Genomic DNA, 21,514 nt, shown 5'->3' with positions numbered 1-21,514 from the left:
CTCCCATTTTCCCAGTCGCTGGTAAACGTTCTGGGATTCAGTTTGGAGGGGGGGGGGGGGTTCTACTGAATCTGCTGAAATCAGCGAGGTTGTTTCCATGATTAATAAACTTGTTTTTTTGTAATAATTCATGTTTGATATACATCTCCCTCCCTCTCTCCCTCTCTCCCTGGTCCTCCTCGTCTCCCCCTGCTGACTGTGTCTTCATTAGTCTGAGTGCGGCCTCTTCATTATCGCTCCTCTGGTCCAGCCGGAGCGTGTTGGAGACGTGTTGGGGAATTACCTGAACAAAGCCCAGAGAGCCTCCTCGATCCTGGGAAGAGAAAGCGAGAGAGAGAGGCGTCACGCAGAACAAAATCAAACAAACAGAACAAGCAAGCAAACACACCCTGATCACTGAGCTGCTTTTATACAAGCTAACGAATGTCACTCGGAACCCCTTGAAGACAAAACCCATTCTCTCTGGCTCGAGGAAGAGTGCCGCTGCAGCATGTGAGTACATAACCTGCCAGCTCCCCTCTGAGCATCAGAGCATCCTGCACAGAGACTATACTGGTGTCACTGGGGGAGTTGAAACGCTGTGAAGCCAGTGAAAGGTGAATCTGTGTCACATTGATTTCTCTCCAGCCACCATCCAGCCCTCTCCTATCAGCCCCCAACCCTCTCTCTCCTCACCCAGCCCTCTCTCTCCCCACCCAGCCCTCTCCTCTCAGCCCCCCAGCCCCTCTCTCTCCCCACCCAGCCCTCTCCTATCAGCCCCCAGCCCCTCTCTCTCCCCACCCAGCCCTCTCCTCCCAGCTCCCAGCCCTCTCACTCCCCACTCAACCCTTCCCTGTCAGCCCTCAGCCCCTCTCTCTCCCCACCCAGTCCTGAGCAGAGTGATCACTGGATCCGGCTTCACTCAATCCCCCGGGAAGTTGCCACGGTGACAGGACTCCATGCATCTTGGGGGGGGCTGCCACAATCAAAGGACCCCTTTGTTCTGCTGCTCGGCTTCCATGTGCCTGCCCGGCAGCAGCAACCCCCAAGAACTCACTCACACTGACAAACTGCAAGTAACCCAGCACCCCAGCACTGAACTCCTCGTCACAGGAAACTGACAATGTGCACATAAAGGTTGCCCGCGGTTCATCCTCTCTTCTCTCTCTCTCTCTCTCTCTCTCTCACACACACCACACACACACACACCACACACACACAAACACACACACACAACACACACACACAGATACATATGTACACACACACTGACACACCCGTATACCACACATGAACAGATACACAAAACTATACCACCCACCCCCCACCTAACCCCTTCCCTCTGAACAGATACCCCTTGCCCCCACCATAAGCTCAACAGATACCCCCCGACCCCGACAATGAACAGGGTACCCCCCACACAGTCAACAGTTGTACCCACCGCCCCCAACCCTGGCTCAACAGATACCCCCTATGGGGGGGGGTCAGCTCAACAGATACCCCCCCACAGCTCAACAGATACCCCCGCCCCCCACATGGGGGGAGTGTCCCACCCGCCCCCCACAGCTCAACAGATATTCTTTTTCTTGAGGGGTGAGTGTCTTGCCCCCCACGTGTCTCACAGTATAATCCCCGCCCCCAACAGCGCAACAGAGATTGTCCCCCCCCACAGCTCAACAGATACCCCCCGCCCCCCCCACACAGTGACGAGTCAGATACTCCCGCCCCCAACAGCTCAAAGATACCCCCGTATACTACGGGCTGAAACAGATACCCCACCCGCCCAGATTGTCTCCACTTTTCCACTCCCAGCCCCACACCATCAACGGATACACCACGGTGGAGGGAGGTGAAAGGTTAACCTGTCATCCCCCCCCCACCAGTCTTGTCCCACAGACTCAACAAATCCCTCAATTACCCCCCTTTGGTCGGTTACTGGCAGCTGAACAGATGGTATCCTGACTGTAACTCGGCTTTTCACGTGTCTTGCCCACACACAGCACCACCCCCCGGGACTGACAAATCCCCGAATTACATTCTGTGAAATTATCCCCTTATAGAAAATGTTACATTGTACAGTGTCGCAGACCTTAAGCACGATTGGCAAGCTTGTTCTGCCAATTTGTAAGCGCTATAAAGCCCGGAGAAGCTGCAGTTCAACATGAAACACTCCTAGAAGCTGCCTAGAAGCTTCTAACCACACACACCAAGAACCTTAACCACTATGCAAAACCAACCGGGTTGTTCTGCATTCTCGGATTCAGCGCTTTTAATGACACCTCACCACCTGGTCCCAGCTCTGGAGAATCCCCAGATTCCCCGCCTCTCCACACTGGTCTTCAGAACGACCCGGACTCGTCATCTTCTGTCTGAAATGATAGCGCTGCAGGACGCAACACAGCACGCAGCCTCTACCGCTCTGGCCAGAAGTTTTGCATCAACAACAATTTTAGACTCGAGACATACTTTAACATAAAAGGCCACATGAACATAATTTAGATGTTTTATTTAACAAAATGATATCGCAAAAGTCTGCCGACGGAGAGCTTGTTATTGACTCGAATTCTGTTTTCGAGAATTAATGGCTGTGCTCTGTACTCATTAACCAGCGGCAATGCTGGAGAGGAGAGGCTGTGCGCTGTCAGCCTCCTTTACTGAGCGCTGTAGATAACTCACTCTCGCACAGGGGACACTGAGCAGCGAAGGAACCAGCGCTCAAGAGAAACCAACAGCTGGGCACAGCATTGCTAGCAATAGGGATGAACTGTCGTGCACCGCTCTCTAGGCTTTACAATGCTTGCCTATAAGCTTTACCGTGCTTTATTACATGCTTTTACTGCGGGGAACTTTTATAAAAGAGAGTCTCTCTCTATACAGGAAGATCACAGCGTCTCTAAAAGTACTTTAATGTCGACTTGATACGACTGTATTTAGATTCAGTCTAGTGTAAATTTCCGTATTCTTAAAGGTACATTATTTAAAAAAAAAAAAAAAAAAAGTATTTTACTCTAATATTAACCAACTTTTATCGCAATTCAAAAAGAAATAAACGTCAATATTAAGGTAAATTTATATATACTGTGTAGGTCAGCATGTTGCTGACTAGAGAGACACTGAAGCTGTTCCTCAAAGCCACAGCTCTGGACAAAAGCATTGCATCTCCCAATAGAATGAACTCCCTCAGCTTCATAGAGTCCAGTGAAAGCTGCTGAATAATGTTCCCTTGTTAACATATTGAATTCCACCCCCTCTATATAGAATGAACTCCCTCAGCTTCATAGAGTCCAGTGAAAGCTGCTGAATAATGTTCCCTTGTTAACATATTGAATTCCACCCCCTCTATATAGAATGAACTCCCTCAGCTTCATAGAGTCCAATGGCCCCAGCTGCGCGTCACTAGACGATCCCGTACCAGCAGTACTAGGGGACACGTGGAGAGCACCTCCAGCCTGCCATCTTGTGGATATTAAAGGAGACGCACAAGCAGACACGGGTGCGGTATGCAGATACACCTTCAGAGAATGTGTGTTTGTTTGTTTTGTTCTTCCTTTAGATTAAATGTGGTTTAATGATATAATAATATTGCAGACTATTAAATCGCATTGGAAATCGACAGAGAAGAGATCATATTCCATAGTGTTGTTGAAAGAGACATATTTCCAGTGGCAATCTGGCAAGTAACACAGCGATAATATATTTCTCGAGAGGATATTGTTTATTAGAAGAAAAAAAAAATATCTTATTCGGGTTTAAGATGACTGGAGCATGTTTTATTTTCAAATATATATATCCAGTGAGCCCGGCGCCGCACGCAAGGAGGTGAGAGTCCAGTGAGCCCGGCGCCGCACGCAAGGAGGTGAGAGTCCAGTGAGCCCGGCGCCGCACGCAAGGAGGTGAGAGTCCAGTGAGCCCGGCGCCGCACGCAAGGAGGTGAGAGTCCAGTGAGCCCGGCGCCGCACGCAAGGAGGTGAGAGTCCAGTGAGCCCGGCGCCGCACGCAAGGAGGTGAGAGTCCAGTGAGCCCGGCGCAGCACGCAAGGAGGTGAGAGTCCAGTGAGCCCGGCGCCGCACGCAAGGAGGTGAGAGTCCAGTGAGCCCGGCGCCGCACGCAAGGAGGTGAGAGTCCAGTGAGCCCGGCGCCGCACGCAAGGAGGTGAGAGTCCAGTGAGCCCGGCGCCGCACGCAAGGAGGTGAGAGTCCAGTGAGCCCGGCGCCGCACGCAAGGAGGTGAGAGTCCAGTGAGCCCGGCGCAGCACGCAAGGAGGTGAGAGTCCAGTGAGCCCGGCGCCGCACGCAAGGAGGTGAGAGTCCAGTGAGCCCGGCGCCGCACGCAAGGAGGTGAGAGTCCAGTGAGCCCGGCGCCGCACGCAAGGAGGTGAGAGTCAGCAGGCGGTGCGCGGTAATTAGGATTCACGCACTGCGTTTGGAAGATGTAGCTCGTGTCATGTGATGAGCACGGAAAGAAAGAAAGGGTTTTTTATTTTTCATTTCTGTCACAAGACTGACGTTCTGTGGTCGCTTCGACTCGCCGAGCTGCAGGCCGTAGACAAACACTATTACAAGACAGGGCGATTAAATTGCATTTGCGCTCATATTTCAATCCAGTCACCCGATCCCGCTTTGCAGAGGTAACCCTTAACTGCCTGTATTATTATTATTATTATTATTATTATTATTATTATTATTATTATTATTACAAAACCGGTTTGGCAATCACGTAGCGTCAGCATTGGAGTTCAGGATTGTAATATTATGGGAATCTCGGATCCCCCCCGATTCTATTTGCCGTTCCTCGCGTTTTCACCCTTCTTTACGCTTCACGGTTTCAGGGTTATTTTTGTAATTTCACCCACGGCAATAGGGATTATTGCTATGTGTGTTATTATAGTTATTCCTAACAGTCGCAGTCCTAGCGCTGCACACGATCGCAGTGCAACTGGCCGGTCCTTTTAAACTGCACAGTGCAAGGAATGCCTTCATATCGCTTCCCCGGCGTGCAGTGTGGACCAGAGATCCTGTTTTGAGGGATGGAGTGCAGAGTGGGAACCTGACATGCTGCGGAGCCTCACCTGCTCTTGCAGAGAAACCTGAGAGTGTAAATATTCCATGAGACTCCAGGCAAAGCTTTTATTTAACACACAGATTTTTTTTTTCTTTTCCTAGGGTCCCATCTTGAGACTACATCACTCGAGGCTGTTGAGAGTTTTTCAAACCCTTGGTTCCGGTTTCCATTAGTTCCAGCTGCAGTCTCGACCCTGCCTGAGATCCAGCCAGACAGACACCCGGACAGACCGACTCCCTGCTCGCCATGATTCACAGCCTGTTCCTGGTGAACTCGTCGGGGGATATCTTCCTGGAGAAGCACTGGAAGAGCGTGGTGAGCCGCTCTGTGTGCGATTACTTCTTTGAGGTGCAGGAGCGCGCGTCCGAGCCCGAAAATGTGGCCCCCGTCATCCCCACGCCGCACCACTACCTCATCAGCGTGTACCGCCACAAGATCTTCTTCGTGGCTGTAATCCAGAGTGAGGTGCCGCCCCTCTTCGTCATCGAGTTCCTGCACAGGGTCGTGGACACCTTCCAGGTGAGAGGTGGAGCTGCCCCTGGCGACCACAGAGAAATGTTCAGACTGCAGGCAATCTGAGCTCTGTGCAGTTTCAACGCTCCTTCAGAGCAAAACCATTTTCATCTCTCTCTCTCACACACGCATACACACACACACACACTCTCTCTCGCACACGCATACATACACATACTCACACTCTCTTTCACTCATGCACGCACTCATATGCACACAGAAAACATGCACACACACCCTCTCTCCAGAACACATGCTTCATGAATGTATCCTGTGATATCAGCCCTTGAAAGAATGCTTCATGTTTGAATATTTATTCCCAGCACAGATACAGCTCTGGCTAAAAATTTAGCATCATGTAGAATTTTAGGATTGAAACATCATTTAAAAAAGTAAAACCTGTGTGAACATAATTTAGATCTTTTACTGAACATCGTGTAATCAAAGAAACTACAAAATGATATCGCAAAAAAAGAAAGTCTACCGGAATGCATAACAGTAGTACAGTAAGTATTTCATGTGAGATTTTGAAATGTCACATTTTTGGTTAGTATCTGGAAAACTGCAAAGTGGTGTGCAATTCAATATGTTAATGCCAGATTATTCACAATGAGTTCATTCTATATAGAGGCTGATGCAAATCATTTAGCTGTAGCTGCAGATAGGAAGTTGGGAGTTTCCATAAAAACGTTTTTTAAACGTATTTCTTTTGGTCTACATTTGGACTGTGGGTGTGCAGGACAGGAATACACTCCTTGAATCCTGCTCTTTCCAGTTTGAAAGCCTGTTTGTTTCTTTTGCTCCCAGTCCTGTAGCTCCAGGGCCCTCTTTGAGCTTTCCCTGTCAGCATGTGGCTGCCCTCCCCCTCTCTGTGTGTCTGCTAATGCCGGTCTCATGACTGTAATCACATGCTGCAGCATTATCACAGTGTGTTCAAGCCTCAGGGCTATGCAAAACCTTTACAAACACTGAAAGAAACCGAATCGGTTTTAATTTTTGTTTAAATTTTGTATTGGACTGTTTTGAGAGAGACCATATTCAGGATGCAAATACCAGATTGTGCTGAAGAGAGTCCCCCTGGTGCAGCTCTGGGCATTACTGGTGTGTTAAAGGAGAGGTTCTCAGATTCAGAGATTGCAGAGGCTTGTTCATGTAAAACAAGTGATATCACTACAGGTTGCTCATTACAGCGCTCTAAATGGCACAAAGGTTGCAATACAAGGGGTGTGACTTACCTTGAGCAAAGTGCGATGGAGTTCTGTGTATTACTGGAGTGCTCTGCAGTGTGGAGAGTGGAGTTCTCTTTCCTATACTGCTGGAGCGCTCTGCAGTGTGACAGTGTGCTGCTGTGTTCTCTGCTCTCGTTCCTCTCCTCTCTGCAGGATTATTTTGGCGTGTGCTCCGAGGCTGCTGTCAAGGACAATGTGGTGGTCGTGTACGAGCTGCTGGAGGAGATGCTGGATAACGGCTTCCCTCTCGCCACCGAGTCCAACATCCTGAAGGAGCTGATCAAACCCCCGACCATCCTGAGGACTGTGGTCAACACCATCACCGGTGAGACAGGGGCAGGGGGATAGAAGTGTGTGTTAGATTATAAACAAGCATTTACTAGGAAATTGAAGACATACTTGCACATACATTAATCTGATGTACATTTGACTGCTGGTTGGGTTCAGTTATATTGGGCTGGGCTGGGTTGGGTTATGTTGGGCTGGGTTGAGTTGGATTGGGCTAGGCTGAGTTGACCTGGGTCGTGTTGTGGTGGGCTGTATTGGGTTGTGCTAGGGTGGGGTGGGCTGTATTGTGTTGAGTTGTATTGTGCTCGGCTGGATTGGGTTGAGCTGAGCTGGGCTGGTTCAGGTTCTTCTTTGGCCAGCTCTCTGTGGTTGATATCCTCAAGTCTGAGCTGTGGGGTTGGGTTCAGTTATATTGGACTGTGCTAGGGGTGCATGTTCTTGTTTATTCTGCATCTCCCTCCTCTCTCTCCAGGCAGCACCAATGTGGGTGAGCAGCTCCCCACAGGCCAGCTCTCCGTGGTGCCGTGGCGACGCACGGGGGTGAAGTACACCAACAATGAGGCATACTTCGACGTAGTGGAGGAGATCGATGCCATCATCGACAAGTCAGGTACCTACCCCCCCTCCCCTGCACTCCCACTGTGGGGCAGTCCGAGCCACCACAGACCAGGCTGCTGGGAGCTTTGATTGAGACTGATCTATGCGAGGTGCAGGGTAGGGAGGAATCGCTCAAACTGCTGCACAGTGGAACATGTCGCTGATACACAGCTGTGTGTCTCTGTCATGTTAAACAGCATCTGCCCGCTGGCCTAGTCATGAGACTTCTAAGTTACTTAAAGATCGTTTTAATGTTTTCACGGCTTAAAGTTTGTAATTCATTAAGAACCAAATACATTTCTTTGGGGAAAATAAATAAATAAATAAATAATCTGAACGCAAGCTGTATTTATTTTTCATTTGATTCATTGTTTATAACTTTTTTTTGTGGCTTTTAAAGAGAATTAACAGGTAGATGATGCCAGTTCTAATAATGCTCCAAAAAAGTAGCCCGCCCTGAAAGGAGGACAGTGGCACTGAATGGGGAGCCTCTCATTACAGCTGCATGCAGTTAATGCATTAACACAGGTCTGCATTGAAGGGTAGATCGTTACTCTGATCTAAGCTGTTGGCTGTTTTCTTTATCATGGTTCTGTAAAAGATTCAGTCACTTTTCCACGTCCTGCCCCCCGCAGGCTCGACTGTGACGGCTGAGATCCAGGGTGTGGTGGACGCCTCGGTGAAGCTCACTGGCATGCCCGACCTCACCCTCTCCTTCATGGTAAGCCTGGTGGGACTTGCAAAGACTAGGAAGGGTGAACTCTGCTTCATCAACTGCTGCTGCAGAGTCACTTCCAATAGGACCTCGTTTTACATCTCGTCCGAAGGACGACGCACAAGAAGGGTCACACAGTGTCAATGGCTGAGCCGGGATTTGAACCTCCTGGTATCCAGCCCCTTTCTGGACCACCAAGCCTGCGTCTGCCTGCCTGAGTTTCAGAACGTTTTAAAAAGTAACCGGCAGGCTGCTGTTGAATTTAAAGGAATGACATTCCCTGGATTAGTCCACTGGGTTCAATCTGACAGCTGGGAATAAGACTCCCATTGCATAGCAGTGTGATCCATTCCTGGTTTCACTGTGAGTTTAATAATCAGACACACCTGAGCTTGTTGCCTAGACACACTGGGGCTGATCAAGCTGGTAGTAAAACCTGGAATGGGTGACACTGCTGTGCAATAGGAGTCTTATTGCCATTCCTGCACAGTGACACCCCCCCTTCCCTAGAACTGACACCAGCTGTTTCAAGCCCAAACCCCCCCCCCCCCCCCAGACACTGCAGCTGTTTCAAGCCTCTCCCTCCTCTTGTCTGTTTCAGAACCCCCGCTTGCTGGATGATGTCAGTTTCCACCCTTGCGTTCGCTTCAAGCGCTGGGAGGCGGAACGCATCCTCTCCTTCATCCCTCCCGACGGGAACTTCCGGCTCCTATCCTACCACGTCAGCTCCCAGAAGTGAGTCTTCCGAACCTTCTCCGGGAATGTATTCCCCCAGAGCGTTTAACCCAGGGGGGTCAAACTCCAGTCCTCAAGGGCCGCAATTAAGATCTCGATTAGCTTAATTGATCTAATTGTTCAATTGGACACGTTTCATTTTTTTTCAGGGTCTACATTTGATTTAATAAATACACTTGATTCAAGGTGCGCAATTATCTCGGTACAGCAGGAGGCCTGTTGCATCTTGTACTGTTAGCCCTTGAAAGAACGCATAATGAACAATGCTGTTGAAGAAAGCGTTTTAAACTTATTTTCTTTGTCTGCACATCTGTTTGCTCGTTTAACCCTCTCCTCCTCTCTCCCTTATCCCTCTCCCCTTCTCTCTCCTCTCCCCCCCTTCTATTTCTTCCCTCCTCTCCTCCCCACTCATCTCTCCTCTCCTGTCCCCTCTTCCTCTCCTGCTCTCCCTCTCACCTCTCCCCTTCTCCCCTACTCCTCTCTCTCTTTCTGTCTGTTCCTCTCCCCAGCCTGGTAGCGATCCCGGTCTATGTGAAGCACAGCATCAGTTTCCGCGAGGGTAGCTCTCTGGGTCACTTCGAGATCACGATCGGTCCCAAGCAGACAATGGGCAAGGCGGTGGAGGGGGTGCTGGTCACCAGTCAGATGCCCAAAGCCGTGCTTAACATGAACCTGACCTGCACCCAGGGGGTCTACACCTTTGACCCCGTCACCAAGGTGAGCTCGGCGGGCGCTGCTTTCCCGTGGACGCGTTCACACAGCGTGCTCGCAGGCTGGGCCCGCTCCTCTGCCAATCCCAGGGCTCTCCTGGCGTAAACCAGCTAGTTCTTTCAGCCTGCATTGGCTTCCAGCGCACAGAACACAGAACAAAGTTAACCTTTCTTGTACTAGACTTTCACTTGCTGGTCGTGTTGTGAATCTGTTCTTAACCTCTGAAGACTAAATTTAAAACCTGACCATCTCCACAAATATCAGAATTCCAAACATACTTCATTTCAGTGTGGTATCTCCTGTGTAGTCTCTTTCCAGTTAAAAAACAAAAAAAAACACCCAATCAGATCTCTCTTACTTCCTTCCAGAGGTGAATTTCCCGTCTTTCTGCTGTTGTAGTTCGGTAATGTTTTATATTGCGCGGCATAAATTCATATTTAATAGATATTTAATTGCATATTAAATTATTATGCAATAGCTGGTTTCTTTCTGGTTAACCAAATGCCGATTGAAAGTGTAATTGCATATCACGTCCATTTATATTACATTTTGTTACCCTTGAAAATATGTAATCATTTCCCATTGTTTACATAACAAGGGATAACAAGGAATAATTGAACGTAAATTTAATATGCAATTACATATCTAAGTTAATGTAACATTAATTGAATATGCAATCGCATATCTATTCAATATTAATGTAACATTATTATGCAATTGCATATCTATTCAATATTAATTTATCCCACGCAGTGTAAAGCGTTCCTCGTATTTCAGTAATATTTTGCCGGTTTGCATTGTGCAGCCATGTGGACTTTTATTATCAGCGAATACGACAGTAGATTTAGCCGTAACGTTTCCAGCAACGCATCGCTCCCCCGCTGCACGCTGGACCCCAACACCCGACCCCAACTATAATATACAACCACACCCGACCCCAACTATAATATACAACCACACCCGACCCCAGCTGTGATACGCAACCCGCACCCGACCCCAGCTGTGATACGCAACCACACCCGACCCCAACTATAATAGACAACCACACCCGACCCCAACTATAATATACAACCCGCACCCGACCCCAACCACACCCGACCCCAGCTGTGATACGCAACCCGCACCCGACCCCAGCTGTGATACGCAACCCACACCCGACCCCAGCTGTGATACACAACCCACACCCGACCCCAACTATAATATACAACCACACCCGACCCCAGCTGTGATACACAACCCACACCCGACCCCAACTATAATATACAACCACACCCGACCCCAGCTGTGATACGCAACCCGCACCCGACCCCAACTATAATACACAACCACACCCGACCCCAACTATAATATACAACCACACCCGACCCCAACTATAATATACAACCACACCCGACCCCAACTATACTATACAACCACACCCGACCCCAACTATAATATACAACCACACCCGACCCCAACTATAATACACAACCCGCACCCGACCCCAGCTGTGATACGCAACCCCACCCGACCCCAGCTGTGATACGCAACCACACCCGACCCCAGCTGTGATACGCAACCCGCACCCGACCCCAACTATAATACGCAACCACACCCGACCCCAACTATAATACACAACCCGCACCCGACCCCAGCTGTGATACGCAACCCGCACCCGACCCCAGCTGTGATACGCAACCCGCACCCGACCCCAGCTTTGATACGCAACCACACCCGACCCCAACTATGATACGCAACCCGCACCCGACCCCAGCTGTGATACGCAACCACACCCGACCCCAGCTGTGATACACAACCCACACCCGACCCCAGCTGTTATACGCAACCACACCCGACCCCAGCTGTGATACGCAACCCACACCCGACCCCAGCTGTGATACGCAACCCACACCCGACCCCAGCTGTGATACGCAACCCACACCCGACCCCAGCTGTGATACGCAACCCGCACCCGACCCCAGCTGTGATACGCAACCCGCACCCGACCCCAGCTGTGATACGCAACCACACCCGACCCCAGCTGTGATACGCAACCCGCACCCGACCCCAGCTGTGATACGCAACCCACACCCGACCCCAGCTGTGATACGCAACCCGCACCCGACCCCAGCTGTGATACGCAACCCACACCCGACCCCAGCTGTGATACGCAACCACACCCGACCCCAGCTGTGATACGCAACCCACACCCGACCCCAGCTGTGATACGCAACCACACCCGACCCCAGCTGTGATACGCAACCCGCACCCGACCCCAACTATAATATACAACCACACCCGACCCCAGCTGTGATACGCAACCCGCACCCGACCCCAGCTGTGATACGCAACCACACCCGACCCCAGCTGTGATACGCAACCCGCACCCGACCCCAGCTGTGATACGCAACCCGCACCCGACCCCAGCTGTGATACGCAACCCGCACCCGACCCCAGCTGTGATACGCAACCACGCACCCGACCCCAGCTGTGATACGCAACCACACCCGACCCCAGCTGTGATACGCAACCACACCCGACCCCAGCTGTGATACGCAACCACACCCGACCCCAGCTGTGATACGCAACCCACACCCGACCCCAGCTGTGATACGCAACCACACCCGACCCCAGCTGTGATACGCAACCACACCCGACCCCAGCTGTGATACGCAACCCACACCCGACCCCAGCTGTGATACGCAACCCACACCCGACCCCAACTATAATATACAACCACACCCGACCCCAGCTGTGATACGCAACCCACACCCGACCCCAGCTGTGATACGCAACCCACACCCGACCCCAGCTGTGATACGCAACCCACACCCGACCCCAGCTGTGATACGCAACCACACCCGACCCCAGCTGTGATACGCAACCCGCACCCGACCCCAGCTGTGATACGCAACCCACACCCGACCCCAGCTGTGATACGCAACCCGCACCCGACCCCAGCTGTGATACGCAACCCGCACCCGACCCCAGCTGTGATACGCAACCACACCCGACCCCAGCTGTGATACGCAACCCACACCCGACCCCAACTATAATATACAACCACACCCGACCCCAGCTGTGATACGCAACCCGCACCCGACCCCAGCTGTGATACGCAACCACACCCGACCCCAGCTGTGATACGCAACCCGACACCCGACCCCAGCTGTGATACGCAACCCACACCCGACCCCAGCTGTGATACGCAACCACACCCGACCCCAGCTGTGATACGCAACCCGCACCCGACCCCAGCTGTGATACGCAACCCACACCCGACCCCAGCTGTGATACGCAACCACACCCGACCCCAGCTGTGATACGCAACCCGCACCCGACCCCAGCTGTGATACGCAACCCGCACCCGACCCCAGCTGTGATACGCAACCCGCACCCGACCCCAGCTGTGATACGCAACCACACCCGACCCCAGCTGTGATACGCAACCCACACCCGACCCCAGCTGTGATACGCAACCCGCACCCGACCCCAGCTGTGATACGCAACCCACACCCGACCCCAGCTGTGATACGCAACCCACACCCGACCCCAGCTGTGATATACAACCACACCCGACCCCAGCTGTGATACGCAACCCGCACCCGACCCCAGCTGTGATACGCAACCACACCCGACCCCAGCTGTGATACGCAACCCGCACCCGACCCCAGCTGTGATACGCAACCCGCACCCGACCCCAGCTGTGATACGCAACCCACACCCGACCCGACACTTGTAGTCGGACTCGGGTCAGGTAGCAAGGCTGTAATGCAAGGGGAGCTGTGATGTGTTTCAGTAAAATCCAGCTTGTGCTGATCAGCAGGTTAACGCACACACAGACAAACGTTTTAGTGCCTTTACTGTCCCAGCTGAGCGTCTCACACTACAGCTCTGGGCAACAGCATTGCATCCCCCTGTAGACTGAACTCACCCTGCTTCGTGAGGTGGAATGAAACACGCTGAACAATGTTAACGTTGAATCGCACACCAGCGCTTTGGAGCTTTCCAGGTACTTGACAGAAAAACTGACATTGAAAAATGTGACATTTCAAAATCTAACATGAAATAATACTGTGTGGATTCCTTCCGGTAGACTTTTGCAAGACTATTTACAAGTTTCTTTGATTTACATGAGAAGTAAGAGTTGTGTTCACATCTTTTGTTTTTAAATGGTCTCAGTCCTAAAATTCTAGGTGATACAAAACATTGGTCAGAGCTGTATGTGATTAAGAGACTGAAGTTGTGGACTGTGAGTGGTGTAGCTCAGCTGGGGGTGCTCTGAGTTTAATATCTTTGCTTTGTGACCGCCCCTCAGATGCTGTCCTGGGACGTGGGGAAGATTAACCCGCAGAAGCTCCCCAGTCTGAAGGGATCGATGAGCCTGCAGGCCGGAGCCTCGAAACCAGACGAGAACCCTACGATCAACATCCAGTGCAAGATCCAGCAGCTCGCCCTCTCGGGTAAGAGAGCAGTGGGCAGTCACAGTGAGGGGGCAGAGCGGGGGGCAGTTGCAGTGACAGCAGGGTGGTGTGCTGGAATTGCAGTTACAATTACAATGCTGCTTTGTTCATTTCCAGTTACACTGCAGGAATTTACAATTGCTCTAAAAAATAACAAACAACCCCCTCAATTAATTTGTTTACTCTGTTTACAATCTTTTTTATAGTTTTTATTTTATTCAGACTTGATCCTAAAGTTCTAGGTGATGCAAAACATTTGTCTGCAGCTGTAGAGTCAGAGTCAGTGTTGGGAATGATGTTTGTGATGATGATGAGGATGGTGCTGATGTCTGATGATGATGGTGCTGATGTCTGTGATGATGATGATGATGCTGATGTCTGTGATGATGAGGATGATGATGAGGATGGTGCTGATGTCTGTGATGAGGATGGTGCTGATGTCTGTGATGATGATGAGGATGGTGCTGATGTCTGTGATGATGAGGATGGTGCTGATGTCTGTGATGATGATGAGGATGGTGCTGATGTCTGTGATGATGATGAGGATGGTGCTGATGTCTGTGATGATGATGAGGATGGTGCTGATGTCTGATGATGATGGTGCTGATGTCTGTGATGATGATGAGGATGGTGCTGATGTCTGTGATGATGATGAGGATGGTGCTGATGTCTGTGATGATGATGAGGATGGTGCTGATGTCTGATGATGAGGATGGTGCTGATGTCTGTGATGATGAGGATGGTGCTGATGTCTGATGATGATGGTGCTGATGTGCTGATGATGATGAGGATGGTGCTGATGTCTGTGATGATGGTGAGGATGGTGCTGATGTCTGATGATGATGAGGATGGTGCTGATGTCTGTGATGAGGATGGTGCTGGTGTCTGTGATGAGGATGGTGCTGATGTCTGGTGATTATGAGGATGGTGCTGATGTCTGGTGATGATGAGGATGGTGCTGATGTCTGCTGATGAGGATGGTGCTGATGGATGATGATGATGGTGCTGATGTCTGTGATGATGATGATGATGGTGCTGATGTCTGCTGATGTCTGGTGATGATGTCTGTGATGATGATGGTGCTGATGTCTGATGATGGTGCTGATGGTGCTGATGATGATGAGGATGGTGCTGATGTGCTGAGGATGGTGCTGATGTCTGTGATGATGATGAGGATGGTGCTGATGTCTGATGATGATGGTGCTGATGTCTGTGATGATGAGGATGGTGCTGATGTCTGTCTGATGATGGTGCTGATGAGGATGGTGCTGATGTCTGATGATGATGAGGATGGTGCTGATGTCTGTGATGATGATGAGGATGGTGCTGATGTCTGTGATGATGATGAGGATGGTGCTGATGTCTGTGATGATGATGAGGATGGTGCTGATGTCTGTGATGATGATGAGGATGGTGCTGATGTCTGTGATGATGAGGATGGTGCTGATGTCTGTGATGATGTGCTGATGTCTGTGATGATGATGAGGATGGTGCTGATGTGATGATGAGGATGGTGCTGATGTCTGTGATGATGATGGTGCTGATGTCTGTGATGATGATGAGGTGCTGATGGTGCTGATGTGCTGATGTCTGATGATGATGGTGCTGATGTCTGTGATGATGAGGATGGTGCTGATGTCTGTGATGATGATGAGGATGGTGCTGATGTCTGATGATGATGAGGATGGTGCTGATGTCTGTGATGATGAGGATGGTGCTGATGTCTGTGATGATGAGGATGGTGCTGATGTCTGATGATGATGAGGATGGTGCTGATGTCTGTGATGATGAGGATGGTGCTGATGTCTGTGATGATGATGGATGGTGCTGATGTCTGTGATGATGAGGATGGTGCTGATGTCTGTGATGATGAGGATGGTGCTGATGTCTGTGATGATGATGAGGATGGTGCTGATGTCTGTACTCCTACCACGACACAGATACCTATCGACTACTACTACCCACGACTACAGACACTACACTCTCTACCACGCCTACAGACTACTAGACTCACTCACGCTTATGACTCTAATACTACATCGACCAACTACCGCACACTCCTACCAGATACAGACACACTACTGTATCATGATGGTGCTGATGTCTGATGATGATGATGAGGATGGTGCTGATGTCTGTGATGATGAGGATGGTGCTGATGTCTGTGATGATGATGATGATGGTGATGAGGATGGTGCTGATGTCTGATGATGATGATGGTGCTGATGTCTGGTGATGATGAGGATGGTGCTGATGTCTGGTGATGATGAGGATGGTGCTGATGTCTGTGATGATGATGAGGATGGTGCTGATGTCTGTGATGATGATGAGGATGGTGCTGATGTCTGATGATGAGGATGGTGCTGATGTCTGTGATGATGAGGATGGTGCTGATGTCTGTGATGATGATGATGGATGGTGCTGATGATGTGATGATGATGATGAGGATGGTGCTGATGTCTGTGATGATGAGGATGGTGCTGATGTCTGTGATGATGATGAGGATGGTGCTGATGTCTGATGATGATGAGGATGGTGCTGATGTCTGATGATGAAGATGGTGCTGATGTCTGGTGATGATGAGGATGGTGCTGATGTCTGTGATGATGATGAGGATGGTGCTGATGTGATGATGAGGATGGTGCTGATGTGATGATGATGAGGATGGTGCTGATGTCTGTGATGATGATGAGGATGGTGCTGATGTCTGTGATGAGGATGGTGCTGATGTCTGATGATGGATGGTGCTGATGTCTGTGATGATGATGAGGATGGTGCTGATGTCTGATGATGATGATGGTGCTGATGTCTGATGATGAGGATGGTGCTGATGTCTGATGATGAGGATGGTGCTGATGTCTGGTGATGATGAGGATGGTGCTGATGTCTGTGATGATGATGAGGATGGTGCTGATGTCTGTGATGATGATGAGGATGGTGCTGATGTCTGTGATGATGATGAGGATGGTGCTGATGTCTGTGATGATGATGAGGATGGTGCTGATGTCTGTGATGATGATGAGGATGGTGCTGATGTCTGTGATGATGAGGATGGTGCTGATGTCTGTGATGATGATGAGGATGGTGCTGATGGTGCTGATGTCTGTGATGATGAGGATGGTGCTGATGATGATGATGATGAGGATGGTGCTGATGTCTGTGATGATGAGGATGGTGCTGATGTCTGTGATGATGAGGATGGTGCTGATGTCTGTGATGATGATGAGGATGGTGCTGATGTCTGATGAGGATGGTGCTGATGTCTGTGATGATGATGAGGATGGTGCTGATGTCTGTGATGATGAGGATGGTGCTGATGTCTGTGATGATGATGAGGATGGTGCTGATGTCTGTGATGATGAGGATGGTGCTGATGTCTGATGATGATGAGGATGGTGCTGATGTCTGATGATGATGAGCTGATGGTGCTGATGTCTGCTGATGATGATGAGGATGGTGCTGATGTCTGTGATGATGATGAGGATGGTGCTGATGTCTGTGTGATGATGAGGATGGTGCTGATGTCTGTGATGATGATGAGGATGGTGCTGATGTCTGTGATGATGAGGATGGTGCTGATGTCTGTGATGATGAGGATGATGGTGCTGATGTCTGTGATGATGAGGATGGTGCTGATGTCTGATGTTGAGGATGGTGCTGATGTCTGGTGATGATGAGGATGGTGCTGATGTCTGTGATGATGATGAGGATGGTGCTGATGTCTGTGATGATGATGAGGATGGTGCTGATGTCTGATGATGATGAGGATGGTGCTGATGTCTGTGATGAGGATGGTGCTGATGTCTGTGTGATGATGAGGATGGTGCTGATGTCTGTGATGATGATGAGGATGGTGCTGATGTCTGTGATGATGATGAGGATGGTGCTGATGTCTGTGTGATGATGAGGATGGTGCTGATGTCTGTGATGATGATGAGGATGGTGCTGATGTCTGTGATGATGGAGGATGGTGCTGATGTCTGTGTGATGATGAGGATGGTGCTGATGTCTGTGATGATGATGAGGATGGTGCTGATGTCTGTGATGATGAGGATGGTGCTGATGTCTGTGATGATGAGGATGGTGCTGATGTCTGTGATGATGATGAGGATGGTGCTGATGTCTGTGATGATGATGAGGATGGTGCTGATGTCTGATGTTGAGGATGGTGCTGATGTCTGGTGATGATGAGGATGGTGCTGATGTCTGGTGATGATGAGGATGGTGCTGATGTCTGTGATGATGATGAGGATGGTGCTGATGTCTGTGATGATGATGAGGATGGTGCTGATGTCTGTGATGATGATGAGGATGGTGCTGATGTCTGATGATGATGAGGATGGTGCTGATGTCTGTGATGATGGTGCTGATGTCTGTGATGATGATGGTGCTGATGTCTGTGATGATGAGGATGGTGCTGATGATCTGAGGATGATGTCTGTGATGAGGATGGTGCTGATGTCTGTGATGATGATGAGATGGTGCTGATGTCTGTGATGATGATGAGGATGGTGCTGATGTCTGTGATGATGATGAGGATGGTGCTGATGTCTGTGATGATGATGAGGATGGTGCTGATGTCTGTGATGAGGAGGATGGTGCTGATGTCTGTGATGATGTGATGAGGATGGTGCTGATGTCTGTGATGATGAGGATGGTGCTGATGTCTGATGATGAGGATGGTGCTGATGTCTGTGATGATGAGAGATGGTGCTGATGTCTGTGATGATGATGAGGATGGTGCTGATGTCTGATGAGGATGGTGCTGATGTCTGTGATGATGATGAGGATGGTGCTGATGTCTGTGATGATGATGAGGATGGTGCTGATGTCTGATGATGAGGATGGTGCTGATGTCTGTGATGATGATGAGGATGGTGCTGATGTCTGTGATGATGATGAGGATGGTGCTGATGTCTGTGATGATGAGGATGGTGCTGATGTCTGTGATGATGAGGATGGTGCTGATGTCTGTGATGAGGATGGTGCTGATGGTGCTGATGTCTGGATGGTGCTGATGTCTGTGATGATGAGGATGGTGCTGATGTGGTGATGATGAGGATGGTGCTGATGTCTGTGATGATGAGGATGGTGCTGATGTCTGTGATGATGATGAGGATGGTGCTGATGTCTGATGAGGATGGTGCTGATGTCTGTGATGATGATGAGGATGGTGCTGATGTCTGATGATGATGATGGATGATGGTGCTGATGTCTGTGATGATGAGGGATGGTGCTGATGTCTGTGATGATGATGAGGATGGTGCTGATGGTGCTGATGTCTGTGTTGATGATGAGGATGGTGCTGATGTCTGATGATGAGGATGGTGCTGATGTCTGTGATGATGATGAGGATGGTGCTGATGTCTGTGATGATGATGATGGTGATGATGAGGGTGGTGCTGATATCTGTGATGATGAGGATGGTGGTGCTGATGTCTGATGATGATGAGGATGGTGCTGATGTCTGTGATGATGAGGATGGTGCTGATGTCTGTGATGATGAGGATGGTGCTGATGTCTGTGATGAGGATGGTGCTGATGTCTGTGAGGATGGTGCTGATGTCTGATGATGATGGTGCTGATGAGGATGGTGCTGATGTCTGTGATGATGATGAGGATGGTGCTGATGTCTGTGATGATGGAGGATGGTGCTGATGTCTGTGATGATGATGAGGATGGTGCTGATGTCTGTGATGATGATGAGGATGGTGCTGATGTCTGTGATGATGATGAGGATGGTGCTGATGTCTGTGATGATGATGAGGATGGTGCTGATGTCTGTGATGATGAGGATGGTGCTGATGTCTGTGATGATGATGAGGATGGTGCTGATGTCTGGTGATGATGAGGATGGTGCTGATGTCTGGGATGATGATGATGATGAGGATGGTGCTGATGTCTGATGATGAGGATGGTGCTGATGTCTGTGATGATGATGAGGATGGTGCTGATGTCTGGTGATGATGAGGATGGTGCTGATGTCTGGTGATGATGAGGATGGTGCTGATGTCTGTGTTGATGATGAGGATGGTGCCTATCACTAACTATCCTCTTGCTCTGTGCTCTGCAGGGTTGAAGGTGAACCGGCTGGACATGTATGGAGAGAAGTACAAGCCCTTCAAAGGGATCAAGTATATGACCAAGGCAGGGAAGTTCCAGGTCCGAACATAGAGCAGCAGAACCGGCCTGGCAGGGAAGTTCCAGGTCCGAACATAGAGCAGCAGAACCGGCCTGGTCCTTGTCCTGGTCTGGTCAGAGTGGAAGAGAAGAGTGATTCTCTCTCTCTCAGGACTGCTGTCAGACTCAGCGCTGCACAGTTAGGTTCTGTTCTCTGGTTTTATTTACATGTTTCTGGGAAGCGGGTTTGTGTTGACCTGTTTTTATTGAGCAGCTAAGAAAGTTCATTGTATTCATTTCAATGGCAAGTTATTACAATGCCTTAACAGCACTATCACAGTATAGAAACATTTTACTGAGTTTCTGAAGTTTGATTCCTAAAGTTCTGTGATGTGTTAAAGTTGTACTGAATTGTATTCTTTGATTTCTCAAAGTTTGGTCTGTGGTTCGTTTAATTACAGGATTGCATTACCTGAACTGTAGGTGTTAAAGTTTTACTCAGTTGCATTAATTTAATGATTTTGTAAAGCTTTGTAATTTTGCATGCCTAATGTGATAGAATAGGTTATGGGCTGTATATCATCAGCAGGTACTTCTGCACTAAGTACCTGTGTGTTAACTTTATTCTGTACATTTATTAAAGGTACAGGAATTGTTATTAATAACTGTTAGATTATCAATGCAAATCGATTATGTAAACTAATATCAGTCCCAATTAGTGTGGATAATTGACTCTGTACTGTGTGTATATATATCTATCACCACACACTCAGAATTTACGAGTTTGTAAAATGAAGGACTGCTCCACCTGCTGGCTATGTTTAACATTACATTCCAAACAAGCACATTGAATTACAACGAAGATGAGGTGCGAGAGAGAGAGAGAGAGATGCAGAGACGTGGTGATTTAAAGTCTTGACCTCGGGGAGCGATGCCGCTCATGAACAGGTCCAGCGCCCGTGCTGTGCGTGTCTTCGATAGAAGGGTTATAATGCCAGCCCTTGCTTTTGTTCCCCTCTGGTTTTTAAACGTTGTGATTCAGCTTGTGTGTGGCAGTGCTGCTCTGGGAGCGCTGTGTGTAATGGCTGTACAGTTCAGTTCATACAATGTGTTGTGAAGTCTCA

General features: G+C 49.5%; 1 protein-coding gene across 3 annotated transcripts; it reads left to right on the top strand.

Annotated features, from left to right (window-relative positions):
- Nucleotides 1-3,760: 3,760 nt before the first annotated feature.
- LOC121302210 (AP-3 complex subunit mu-2) lies at nucleotides 3,761-20,730 on the top strand. Of its 3 annotated transcripts, XM_041232037.1 has the most exons (10): nucleotides 4,412-4,606; nucleotides 5,142-5,559; nucleotides 6,936-7,107; nucleotides 7,543-7,680; nucleotides 8,303-8,388; nucleotides 8,984-9,117; nucleotides 9,627-9,834; nucleotides 14,126-14,270; nucleotides 20,344-20,432; nucleotides 20,478-20,730. In XM_041232037.1, exons 2-10 carry the CDS (start codon nucleotides 5,287-5,289, stop codon nucleotides 20,487-20,489), a joined length of 1,257 nt encoding a protein of 418 aa, XP_041087971.1. In that variant the 5' UTR covers nucleotides 4,412-4,606; nucleotides 5,142-5,286; the 3' UTR covers nucleotides 20,490-20,730. The 3 variants fall into 3 exon arrangements, with proteins under 3 accessions (XP_041087970.1, XP_041087971.1, XP_041087969.1); XM_041232036.1 differs by lacking the exons at nucleotides 4,412-4,606; nucleotides 20,478-20,730 and adding an exon at nucleotides 3,761-4,353 and having other exon boundaries at nucleotides 20,344-20,469; XM_041232035.1 differs by lacking the exon at nucleotides 20,478-20,730 and having other exon boundaries at nucleotides 20,344-20,469.
- The last annotated feature ends 784 nt before the right edge of the window (nucleotides 20,731-21,514 follow it).

The sequence above is a fragment of the Polyodon spathula genome, chromosome 29, assembly GCF_017654505.1.
Source record: "Polyodon spathula isolate WHYD16114869_AA chromosome 29, ASM1765450v1, whole genome shotgun sequence".
NCBI classification, from domain to species: Eukaryota; Metazoa; Chordata; class Actinopteri; order Acipenseriformes; family Polyodontidae; genus Polyodon; species Polyodon spathula.
This window is presented reverse-complemented; position numbering and strand designations above follow the sequence as displayed.

What these genes read in the sequence shown, in the direction of transcription:
- LOC121302210 (XM_041232037.1), top strand. Translation starts at nt 5,287, where the DNA reads ATGATTCACAGCCTGTTCCTGGTGAACTCGTCGGGGGATATCTTCCTG. An exon ending in GGGTCGTGGACACCTTCCAG is followed by an intron (nt 5,560 to 6,935) that starts GTGAGAGGTGGA and finishes TCCTCTCTGCAG; the next exon opens with GATTATTTTGGCGTGTGCTC. An exon ending in TGCCATCATCGACAAGTCAG is followed by an intron (nt 7,681 to 8,302) that starts GTACCTACCCCC and finishes TGCCCCCCGCAG; the next exon opens with GCTCGACTGTGACGGCTGAG.